Source organism: Eufriesea mexicana, unplaced genomic scaffold (genome assembly GCF_001483705.2).
Source record: "Eufriesea mexicana isolate 0111107269 unplaced genomic scaffold, ASM148370v2 scaffold474474812, whole genome shotgun sequence".
Lineage (NCBI taxonomy): Eukaryota > Metazoa > Arthropoda > Insecta > Hymenoptera > Apidae > Eufriesea > Eufriesea mexicana.
The window spans coordinates 304,223-317,879 of NW_016907966.1; the positions used below are offsets into that span (position 1 = coordinate 304,223).

Genomic DNA, 13,657 nt, shown 5'->3' on the forward strand with positions numbered 1-13,657 from the left:
TATTATAATTTTATTATTAATTTTTCGGAAATAAAATGTAATCTAAAATAATCTTGGAAATAATCTCGTGTCAACACTGATTTCTCAGTTTTGTGTGAGAAGAGAAATTCACATTCTTATTAGTCATGGTTGATTCTGAGAATCTGTTAACGGGGAATCCACTTATGTACAACATTTTAGTATTCTTCATACAGCTTTTAGTTGACGAGGAACTACTGCATAATTCACACCTATTTTATGTATACCATCTCTATACTATGACGTGAATCAAACTTGATTAGAAATTTTAATGGACTACAGAATTTTATTGACAACTTCTAACAGTGGCACTTTTTGATATTTCCAGTTTGAGATTTAAATTTTTTATTTCGACGATAAATTGATATTTCAATCATTGTCAACGATAATATGCATTTTATATATTAATTAATTAATTGCTTTCGAAATTATTACATATTAACTAATATAAATAGTAATTACGTCGGTTAATATATAATTTGAATTAATATTTAAATTGAATATTAATTCAAACATTAATTAAAAAATTTAGAACACTGATAAATTAAAGATTACAAATTAAATAATATATATTAATATATAATATTTTAATATTAATAATGAAATATTAATTTAAATATTACATAATAATTATATATAATAATATTCAATATTATTATTAGTATATTTTGAGTAATATTATAAGTAATTTTGAATATGTTATGTTGGGGTTTAAACTTTGTTAAGACATGAGAGAAATGCTGATATTTAATTTTTATTCTCAGTTTGCTATAAATGAATAATAAATAATTTATCACATTATAATAAAACAACTGATAAAACATCAAACGAGTTACATTGGGTTAGCTTCGACCTTTAAATTCGAGTATAATAAATGCTATTTAGCAACACATTTTTAGAATTAAACTTTAAGAAATTTCAAGGCAGCAGGATTTTGAAATTAAATATATATTTCTGCCACTTTCTGTTACAAAACTAATTTTATAAATTATTCTAAATTTGATACAATTACATTCAATCGGCATTAAACAAAAAAATTATACTTCTAAATTTGAAAAATTATTTTCCTTTTTAACCATATTATATTTGTAATAAAATGTATCCTTTTAATTACTAAATAATAATAAGAACTATATCAATCAATAAAAATAGATATAACATATCTTCAATTTAATCTAAAGTTAATTTAATACAATTAAAATTTTAATTCGATTTAAAAATTAAAGATTTTTCAAAATGGTGGCGAAGAGACTTTGCTGAATTTCATATTCGCGAATTAAGAATTTAACGAATTTGATGACTACAGCTTATGTCGTTCATGTTCTAGTCACAAGACTCGTGGAATTATCTATTTTATTCTTGAGAAAAGAATACTCACTTTCTTCTTCGAACTTGACCCCCTTTTTCCAGTACACTTACGCAAGAATATAAAAAGGATCGCCACAGAGAAGACTTCTCTCCTTTTATTGATCGATTAAATCAAAGTTCACCGAACCATAGTACCACTTTTAATTATTTCACCGACAATGAGTCAAGAAAATAGAATATTTTCGTCAAAATGATATTTTCAAAAAATAGATCATAATGATATAAGAAAGCCTCTGACAAAAAACATTTTTTAGTTCCATGTTAAGAACAAGGAACGAAAGAAATTAATTAATATTGGACGTGGAAAATAATTATATTAAAAAACAGTATTCAAAAAATTTCTGAACGAGGTTATGAAAATGGTAGTAAAAAATTGCACTGTCTGAATACTTGTTTGGGCTTTATTATATATTTCAATATTTTATATAATGAGATTATAAAATTTGAACTAGGTTCAAAGCTTCTTAAAAGTATTGTTAAAAAATGTTTCAATTTACTAGAAAATACTAAATTTTATGTATATTTCATTTGTGTATATTTCATAGTGATTATATAATTTAAATATAAGTGTATTTACGAATTATTTTTTATCGGTTTGTTTAATAAGTGAGAAATTTATAATTGTATTAAAAAAAGCAAATTAGCAATTATTCTGCTACAAAACTATAATTATTTTGGATAATAAAAATTATATTGACTTAAATCAATTTAACGTTCTTTTAAATGGTTACTAAAAAACTAGCGTATTACAATTTTTATTAAACAGATTAATTATCTTTTAACAGATTAAAATTAACTTTAATTTTATTAAAAAATTTAGATATTTGGGATAATAAATATTGTTGTTTATCGTATAAATATTTAATATTGTGCCAGGAAAATACAAATACCTTCGAAATGTGTTTACTTCTACTTCGATGCCGTTATACATTCAATTTCATATAATTATACCATCGTGCAACAGATGGTACTGAAAATATTATTTTTATTGTGGAGTTCCAATTTACCGACAGAGTTGCATAGTATCATCTTCTGTTTTAATAGAGTGGAGGGAGGAAAGCATTTAGCTTCGCGCGACCTCTATCGCGGAAAGTATTTGAAGCTAAAGGGATTAAATTACTTTTAACATTCTCTTAAATGATTATAATTGATCACGTGCTAGGATCAAATCCACAAGTTTTATCGTAATATCTCGACTCGTGTCCACGAGTATTTTTACCCTACGTACTAAATTTAGACTTTAAATAGTGCAACAGAACAAGTAGTGTTCCGGATGACTCATTCGTGATTCTTGGTAATTCGAAGTGACGAGGTTAGCGCTACGCAGTGAGATGAAATTCCGCCAGGAAAGAGCGACGGAGATTCCCGTTATTACTTAAGATTTAACGTTCTGTTCCACTTCTCTTGTCTGATAGATTATTACTTGGAATCACGCACCATGTCTCATGCCTATACGTGAAACGAAAATTGAATATTTAGTTCGCGATTTAACATTTATTTTTGGTCACTGTTATTCAAATGAATCATTAATATTAATAATATATTAATAATACAATTTAATATTATTCATATAATTAATACTGGAAATTTATTGATCAAATATTTTAAGGTAAGTAAAATTCTAAGAATTTAAGAGGTTAGGTTTGAATTCAATATTTGATGTTTCAATATTTGATTTTTAATATCAAATGATATTATTCTATTAAAAGATATTTAATTGTGACAATTGTGAAAATTTTGTTTGTAGGAAAACAAAACAGGAGTATTGTAAATTGTATATGTAGAGGTTATTTCAATAGCCAGAGTTCCTTTTCAGTGTTAAAAAATATTGCTAAAAACCTGAAATAATACTAATACAATTGACTTTTTGATACATTTCTGTTACATTGAACAAATTAAAAAATGTTTAGTTAAATTATTAAACCATTGAAATTACATACTGAAATACTAAACAGGATATTGTAAGGTAAGTATTAAAATATTTCAATATAAATACTGAAAATGTGAATACTTCAAATATTAAAATATTTAATAGAACATTCAATGTTTCAGAATTAAACATTCATTATTTGCCGTTAAAATCACCCATTTGCATTAGAATCATTTATAGGAGAAAAAAAGAAACGCAAATGCGTCGGCACACCCTCTAGAATTTGCTGTGCAACGTGTACATTTAAAGGAGAGCAGAGTTCAAGGGAAATCGTTAAAGTCGCATTTAATGCACCCTTAAATATCGTCCACCACGTGATATGTGTTATCGTAGGTCACACGTGACACAAGAATTGTTGTATCACGTTAGAAAAGGGGGTCAAGTTCGAGGCGGAAAGCGAGCTAAAGGTCTGGGGTCGAGATGTTGTCAAGACGTGGCGCGCAGAATGTAATAGGCGCTTTTCACGCGGAGGAAGTATCGATTTCATCGTGGCTCGCTAAATAATATATTAAGAGTACGCACGCAAAACCGATGGGATTTTTTAATTTCCTCTATTTTACTTTTCCATTTGCGTGCTTCGCTTGAATGCTAGCATATTTGATGGATTTATTGGATGAAGCTTTAAATTACACAAATTGAAACTCTTTTCCTACTTTTAAACGAATGTTTTCACACATTTGATGGAGCTATTGCTTTATGCTTTAATCTAAATAATAAACTTGCTATTTCTGAAATTTAGTGCTGAAAATAGATTACTGGTTGAAATTTGTAGTTCAATGCTTATATATTGAATTTACTGCACTGAACACAAGTATGATATTTATTAGTAAGCCCCTCCCCCACCAAAAAAACAGTAAGAAAATTATCAGAAAAATAAAACTTTTGAATTATAAATTATAAAATAAGGAAGATTCAATCACGGTTTATAGGTAATCATTTATGTAACAGAATTCGCATACTTCAAAAGGACAGAAAGAGGGGAAAGTAAATCTAGAATGCTGTAACGAAACGATTTTAACGATTTTAACATCAATCGCCGAAGTTTCGGCGAAAGTGGCTCGCATAACCCGATATCCAAGGGGACGAGATCGACGGCTCTTAATTTTTAAGCTGACGTAAAGCTTGTCCTCTTTAATGAGGCGTCCATGAAAAGCGAGAGTTCGAAGTGAAAGTTCCCGCATATTTTAACAAAATCCCCTTTTATCACGATAGCGATACCTTGAAAAGGAGATTTGTGTAATGAATAAAATCAATACCGAGGTAAATATTTATATCGTGTACACGCGACTGTAATGGCCATTAAATTTACCTCTATCCTAATTAAATGTTAAATTCAAGAACTTTTAAGCAATATGAAATACATATAAAAATATATTAATAAATAATGAGGTACGTTAATAAAATAAAAAATAAAAAGCTGTAGATAAATTAAATAAATTAAATTATTTTACTACTAATTTCACTTCACTTATAAAGAAAATATATGTACATAACCTCATATTCCGATAATATTAACAGAATTCAATGACAACTTTAATCATGTCCATACTATATTGCTCATTTCATTTATAAATAAAATAATTTGAGAAAATATTTCTTCTATGCAAAATTTCTATTCTAGATTTAAACTAAAATTTCATATAGTCGTAAGTAACAGAGATATTTAAATATTTCTATTTAAATTCCCCGCCCTAAATAACCAACGAAACTGTTATTAACGCGACTGCGCATAACAACTGCGCTTTGTATAATCGTATCACGTGACTGCTTATCGGCAGAGACGACCGTAAACGACAGAACGAAGCCGGACGTGTTGCGGAAGTTTATTATCTTCGATACGTTTAATAGAAATTACTGTGGTTTATGAATAACTAACTCTTGGCATCAGTCAAGAATTAATATTCCATATTTTTACTAATATTTTAAGTAACAAAGTAATTCTCTAATACGACATCGTCCATTATTTTGGTTATGTCAAATGCCTACATACTTTTCGAATGATATTTTCAGAACGTGTATAAGAATCGTGGTGTAAAAATGAAGAAAGCTGTACGGAGAAGCAACATGTGGTATCGGAGTAAGATTTCGGGAGTAAAAATGCACCGTTTACGGTCGGCAGCTGTTCGTGTGCATTATACGTTTTTGAAGGTGGAACGCGCGTAGGCGATCGAAGGGACGAAAACCGAGACTCACTTTCGAGCTTGGAAAAGGAGGCAGGTGTCGTGGCATCGATCAGAGCTAACGTCAGGTGCTTCAAGGCGGCGTCAAAGTCAGCGTGGACCTTCAGCATCAAGCCGAGCCGTAGGTGAACCTCGCAGGCTCGTGGAAATCCTGGTTCCACCCATAGCACCTGCTGGAATGCTTTCACGGCCCTGGAACAATTTGAAATTATGTTTTGATTAGATTTTCTACTAGATTAGTACTGTCTAAAAACGAATAATATTTATTGCCATTGTATTTATTTCAGATAATTTTTGGATTAAATATTTCTATACTTCTGTAGCTGAAGCTGGAAGCCAGATGATTCAGTTAATGTTTTTAATACTATGTAAGTCAAATATGTTTTTGATTCGATTTAAATTAATATGAACATTTGAATAATTTGGATAAATTTTTCTTTGAATTTGTCAAACACAACTATGTAATTCTTACAATTGGGAAGAGTAGAAAAATATTGTATAATTTATTTCTTTAATAGAAATTCCTTGCAATCAAATTAAAATACTTGTGGATGAAAACTGATTTCATATATAAATTTAATCAATTAGGAATGTGATTGAAAACAAACAGGACCATGTACAGATACCCTTTGAGCTCATTGTGTATTAATATTGTAGTTTTGAATCACTTATTAAAATAATTTAAAATAACAGACATATGAAACATAATTAATTGAAGATATACTATATAGGATATAATATTAACAAATTAAGAGTGCACTCATAAAATACAATTGATTTAGCAAAGCTACAATGAAATAAGAAAGTTAGATTTATGCTGAACTTTCTTTTTTTGTAATTTATGAGGGAATGTAAATTTTATAACAGTTTCCGTATGGCAGAATATTCTCTATCCACATTTTACTTGTATTTAATTGGCACAAAAGTATTTAGTATTTTTACACGTTCAATAAAAATATTTATATATGTAATAAAGTCAACACTAGAATGCATGTTTAAACCGTAATAACGCGAATTCACCGTTCCAGAGAAATATTTGTTTTCATAATGCAGTATAAAATTATTCTTGCTTTCTAAATAGATCTATTTTTCAAACTTCACTTAATAATTTACATTTTAAGAGGAATGAAATTTTAATAAACGCACACGTTACTAATAAATATTTTACACTATTTTCAAAATTGGTAAACTTTTTTAACGACACGATTGGTTAAAAAAAAAAAATATTGTTTTAAATAACATTACAAATTTAAGCATAATTCTTTTATCGATATTTTTCAGAGTCAGTTCATTCAAATTATCTAACCATAAAATCAAGAAAAAGCTCAGTGAACCATGGAGGTCATTTCTTTAAGTATTTCTTCGTCTTCGAATTGAAGTACCGGAAATGCGATGTTCTTTCATGCGTTTTCAGATACATGACACTTGCAATTACAAAATATCGATGAACAATCTGGACAATGCGTGTTAAATATTTATCAACGTTCGTTCACGGGAACAGGTTTCTTTTCGGGTCAACGAACGACCGCCAGTCTTCGAACATTGACAATTCGATTGTTAGATACGACAAAAGACATGCAAAGTAAGAACCATTTCGAGCGACTGAATCTTTTTTCAGTTTATCCTTGAATAAAAATACTTGTATCATTTGCATCGATTAATGCTGCTAGCCAGAAAGCATTCCACGTTTCAGTGATGCTTTATGTTCTTGTAGCCTGTATAGTTTGTGAAAGATATATAGAGATCGTAAATTCGATAAGGCATCAAATATTCAGAAGGAGAAATCTCATTTGAAATATACCTTGGATTCAGTTTATTGATGCTTCAATTTAGATAAGTAGACACTGACAATATCTTAACTTTGAGTCTCTCAAAAAAAATTATGCATTGTACGATACTTTACATCTTGTAGCATCAATCAGTGCTATTATTTTAATGTAGAACTTCATATGTATTTTTCACTAACTGTGGTTGAAATAGAATGTTGCATGTGACACTAAGTGTTAATAAATCAATTGGTGTCACTACTTAATATAATTTAGGATCTCGTCACGTTTCTTCCGCCCATTATACCTTAGTTGTGGTTCAGAACCTACTGTAGAATCTTGCATGTGTCCCTAGATGTCACTGCAATGATAGGTATCATAGCTTGATATTTTAATCTAAAATCTCTTTATAATTTTTCTACCAATCTTTCTGTAGTTTTGATTTAGTACCTAGTCAAGGATATGAAATGTCATATGCAATTATGGGGATCCTCATATAATTGAGACCATACTTAATGGATTAGTTTGAGATCCACTTTAACGTAATAGTACTTAATGGTTTAGTTCTGGTTCAATTCCTGTTGCAAGAAGCATACAATGTTCAGTTCTGGGTCATTGTATTAAGCAGTGTCACTACTTAAAGCTTAATGTACTATGTAGTTATGTATCTTTCACTGATTATATGTTAGTCATAATTCAGTCCCTATGGTAAAAAGTAGAATGTTGCATGAGATGTACGAACCTAGTGCTTTAATGTGAGATCTTATCATGTTCTTCCTCTTGATTTTACCTTTGCAATAGTTTCTATTGAACAAAAATAGAATGTTGCATGACAGCGTAGACTTTGTCATTTCAAAGGATGCTGCAATTTAATGCTTTGAAAAGACCTTAATATGTTTCTTTCCTCTATTGTACCTGACCTTTGGATCAGACTCTACATCTGAATATCTCAAGTATCCCTGAGTGTCAGTGCATTAATGGCTGTTAGTCCTTATATTTCTTTCATTAATTATTTTTCAGCTTTTATTCAGCCTCTATTGAGAAAGCTGGAAAATTGAATATAACTCAAAGTGTTCATTGCATCTATGTGTTCATTTACATAATAGATTCACATAGTATAACAGATTCTCTAACACAATCATAGCAATAGAGAAGACAAGTTTTCATTATTAACTAAAAATGTTTACATCTATACCTGGAATTATACCACATTAAATAACAGGGAAAATAATCAGAGTAGATTGAAACCAAATAAGATAAAATAATAAAATATAAACTTAAACACAGCACCAGTGTTAACTATATAGCATAAGATAAAAAGAATGTCGACCTAACTTATTTTACTAATATTTTAGCGCATACCGCCAAAGACTAGAAAGCAGGAATTTCGGAAGCATCAAAGGTGAAATCAGACGTTTCTTGCCGCCGTGTTATCTTGCTAACCATCTTCTCATCTCTGTACAGCATTTTTATCGAGATTGAGAAACGGAATTACTAATGAGAGACTACTCATTCTAATGGAAAAATGAAAAATTAATAATTATTATGAATAGATTAATTAATGACAATGATGATATAGTGATAAGATAAAATAATATGATTAAAAAATAAAACATAGCCTTTAATAGATATAGATAGACAAATTTGTAACTTCCAAATCACATGGTAATATAGGTTATTTTTACAGGGTTTTGATCATTCCAGTAGATGCACATCGTCCACAAAAAACATCGTTCGCTAAAAATTCACGGTTAAGGAACAAGTTCAAGCGAGGGACCCTGTCGCATAATCGCGTGCATCGCGCGCGTGCAGGAGGATGGACAGGAAGCGGTTGGTGTTCTGGCTTGTCACGCGACAACCGCGTCCGGGGGAGCAACGAAAAGCATAGGGACAACTGGTGGACGGCAACAATAACGATTGTGCAGTTGCAAATGACACGGTATGTGTGTCCACCAGGTTGAGACATGCCGGGAGCTAAATGAAGCCGACCTGATTCGACGCCACGGAAGAAAGCCGGAAATCAATGCTTCCTGGTGACGTTTGTGCATCGACTGTTCTGCAAAAAGTGTCTTCCCAGATGCAATGGTGACTTTTCCATAAGATATTCAACTCTTCAACCTTCTCATAGGCTTTAGTTCCTTTTGAATTTACCAATAAAAATTTGGCAATCAATGCTAATTTACTTTAATTAATTTCAATACAGAATAATCTTTTAAGTCAATTTAAAATCGTCAAAATTTTTTCTGAATTCTATTGTGTTCTTTAATCACAATGATTTCACGCAGGGTTATCTTTTGTCAAAGAAGAGAATATTTATAAATTATAGTAAAAGATATTACATTATATAATTTAACATTTGTGAGGTTATGTTGGCTACTAAATTTTTAAACATGATTCTCAAACTTGTAAAACTTATTTTAGATAACTGTATTTTCTATGAAACATTAATTCACGGAATACTATTGCAATAGTTCATACATATATGAACTAAATATTAATAATATTATGAGGTAAAGTATATTATAAAAGTATTAAATAATTTAAAACTTCAGTAGCTGACTAAAAGTGCCTGTAATAAACATGCGCTTAATATTATATATCTCATTGAATTATCTCATATTATAATTTGATTAATATAATCTTGTTCTAGTCTTAAGTCCCGTTTACAAATATTACATTGTCATAGATGCTTCTTCAGTTTACTACATTCGCTTATATTCCTCTTGTTAACTGTTACAGATATACATTTGAACAGTTTCGCAAGCCACTGTATACAACTACAATTACCCTGCCAAGAACAACGAATCATCGGCTATAACGAACCATTTGACGAATGACAAGCGCAAATTCCAAGCACAGACGATGTCGAGCGTCATTTTATTTCGGCTTTTGGAGCCTCTGGACGGAAGCCAGCATTAAATCAACGTACACGAATTGAGCAATACGAAAAGCTGGTTTGAAGTTCGCTGCTCGGCCTCGTGTGAGACGGACCTGCATACATATTGGATGCGCGGCCAGACCGCACTTTCGAACGGGTCCCGTCGCACTTTTCCGTACCGATACGGAAAACCGATAGCGTAACAGGTTGTGGTAATGTTCCGTAACCTCGTACACAGCATTCGAAGGACATTCACGGGGCTCCGTTGGGATTAATTACATTCAGATCTGTTGTCATCTGTAAAAATTGATATAAATTGTACGAATAATAGTTTATATTTTATTCACATAATGTACTTATAATTTAGAAAATTTCTACGTAAGAGATAGGACGTTTTTGACGTATCTTAAGGTTTTTAGGTTAATGGTACAAAACATAACCAAGAGAAAATCCGTAGACAAATGTCCAAATACTTTTACAGATATCATGAAAATTCATACCGCGTTATGTGAGAGTTAACTATTAATGTTAGATGAACAGTAGAAAGTAAACCCGATGTAACTAGGTATAAAGGAATCTTGAAGTCGGCATTATTCCACTAAAATACACAGAATATACGTAGATATATACACACGCAGACATAAAAACATATATACTTTAAAATTAAAGTAGACATCAGTACCCAAAGCGATTTCTGTAATGAAACACCGCCAGTTGTCAACATAACCTATACTTAGTTTACCTCCTGTAACAATATCATGTCACTACGTTCAAACTTAAATCACGTGTGCATTCTATACCTACAGATATGCAAGATTCTAGAAGACAAAGAGAAGCCGGATAGTAAAGGCTTGCCAATGGAAGAAAGACCGCGAAAGACATCGTCCAGTAAATGAAGCAGAAACACACCATTGTTCCGTCGAGCAGAGAAGGGAGGTCGGAAGTAACGAGAACGTTAATTCCGGGGCGAGCTCGACGACAAATTAATTGAAGCTGGGTTGGCATGGCGCGGTGAGAAGTAGACCGACCGAGATAAAAGAAGGAAAGAAGTAAAAGAGAGGGGAAAAAAGGAGAAGGAAATGAGAAGCAGGAGGCAAAGAGATAGGTCGGTTGCCTTGGCGTAAAGGCGGTAGTAAATTCATTCACGAGGAGCTATTCATTCATCGCTTCATTCACTCCGCGTTTCCTTTCGGGGTTCGTTGTCTTCGGGAATGAGTCACTGTTACACGCGGTCGACCGGTCGTGTGGGAGAGGCAGAAATGTCACTGACTCGGAAGATTGCGAAACACGTTCACGTGAAACGCTTCGATCGGTACTGGGAACGGTGGCGCGCTGGATGGGAACAAAATTTCACCGTGGTCGCAGCGTCGCAGTACACTCGCGGTTCGCCGCTTTCGAATCTCGCGCCATAAATCCTGCCTGCGTGCGCATGCGATACATCGAATCGAAAGCGCGCCTTGTGCGACGTTAATTGCATAAATTCAAGTTGGACGTGAACACGAGTAACTGATACTCGACGTGATTTTTAATGAGTGCCACAGGATGTTCCATGTAACTGGGCCAAGTATAGCTTTAAAATGGTAGGAGGTAGAAGACGTACTTCATTATGCAAAACGACAGGCTTCCAAGTGGTGAATCATGCGGAACATGTGGATTAACGTTTCGAGGAGCATTTATACCTTTTAATACCAAACTGTGTATCTTTTATTTCACAAATGATCCGATGAATTTTTTATATTCTCTACAAATCGACATTAAGGTATTTATACTTATTTTTCGAATATTAAATTTTACCAAATTATAGTCAATTGCAAAATCAAGACTCGCCATAATATGAATAGTGATTTCAAAAATGTACTATATCACCGTATTTATATACACTTTGTTTTTGCAGGGAAAAAGAAATTTGAGTTCGGCGTCTACGATTGATGGCGCGAAATTTAAACGAGTTTGTGTGTCTGTGCTTCTTGAGCAGGAACCGTGACGGCTAATGGGTCAAAACCATTGCAAAAGAACAGAATGGCCGCTCGCGAAGCAAGAGCTGATCTGTGACCGACCTATCTCAACCATGACGAAACAGAAACGGAATCCGATACTGATTCTGACGGCTGATGTCGCTTGTTTGTTGCCGCTGCCATTGACCTGGGTATTTATAGGTTGAAACATCGATTCACAGCAGAGAACAAGTTGTACTGGCTGTCCAACGGCAACGTTGATATTCATCATCCCGCTGAGCCGGATTGAAAAAATACAAATCGATAAATCGTGCGACAACAGTAACAATCGTGTTATACTTCTGACATTTTACAAGCGACAACGTGTTTTAACAGCTTTGTAAACGCGGTTGGAGATAAATTTTAAACCTTTCGCTACGCTAACGTCACTTGGCGGCCGATTTAAATGACCCTGATTGACAAATTTATCAACGTATGTATTCATCGATTTTTCGTTGTAGTTTTATTTTATCAACTGAGCATTCTATTATCAACGCTGAAATATTTCTTAAACGGTTACAGATATGGCGAAGATTATTATGAGAAAAATTATCTAATATGGTATGTGAAAATATTGAGAAAAATTGAAGATTAGTTTGATTTATTTTTAATAAGAATTTTGATTTATTAGGATGAATTTAATTATATGTTATTTTAGGACATTTGATGTAGTAGAAGATTATAAACTAATAATATTGGTCACCTGGTTAATGGTTCAGATTATTTGTACTTTAAGGTTAACCTTCTATTTCTTATTTTTTCTTTATGCATATGGATAATAATAACTATTAATTACAGTTTTTCATTTTGGTCAAGCCACATATAACAACTACTATAAATCAATTGTTAAGTGACAAAATAATGGTCGGTGGATAAAATAACATAGAATTGTATCAAAGATGTAAAATAATTTTTGGTGAGCACAACAGATGGTGCTGTAACCTTCAAGTCACACGGTGTTTAGAGGGTTTACCCTCACAATATCAAGCAATCTTTGTCATATGAGGAGGGTACTCTATCAAGCGAGTACTTCATGTTCAATGAACAAAAAGCTATACTGATTTGCAGAACTATAGGAATAAAGGGCTTACAATAATTAAAGCAATTTATTATAAATAAGTAGTTCTGCAACCATGGCTTTAAACTATATTGAGCAGTGCTTTTACTATTATCGTCTACTTTATTTCATTAAAAAAATAAAAAAAGAAAAACACTTATCAAAAGATAAGACCTTGAGCAGCAATACTAATCGATGCAAAACAAAATTGAATTTGTTAGATGAGTACCGATTTCTAAAGTTATTCTATTTATAATGTTGGTTAATTTGAATACAAATTTTAGATCATTTTAATTTTGCTTTTCTCATTTCCTTTTTTTTCTTTGAAAAATATACCACAATACATACGTTTGGTTTTTCTATACTTGCAATGCTGGTATATGTCAACGAAGCCACACAGAAGAAACATTATTCATTCGGATACCTATGTAAACGAGAATAAAATTACTATAACGTTCGTCTTTCG

The 13,657-nt window shown here is 31.8% G+C and overlaps 1 protein-coding gene across 3 annotated transcripts in view; it reads right to left on the reverse strand.

Annotated features, from left to right (window-relative positions):
* Positions 1–13,657, reverse strand: part of Utx (Utx histone demethylase) — a 167,981-nt gene that overhangs the window by 25,434 nt on the left and 128,890 nt on the right. For all 3 annotated transcript variants that reach the window (XM_017902791.1, XM_017902784.1, XM_017902776.1), the window contains one exon: positions 5,510–5,688. In XM_017902791.1, the coding sequence (XP_017758280.1) occupies positions 5,510–5,688 (179 nt within the window). The remainder of the gene's footprint in view (positions 1–5,509; positions 5,689–13,657) is intronic.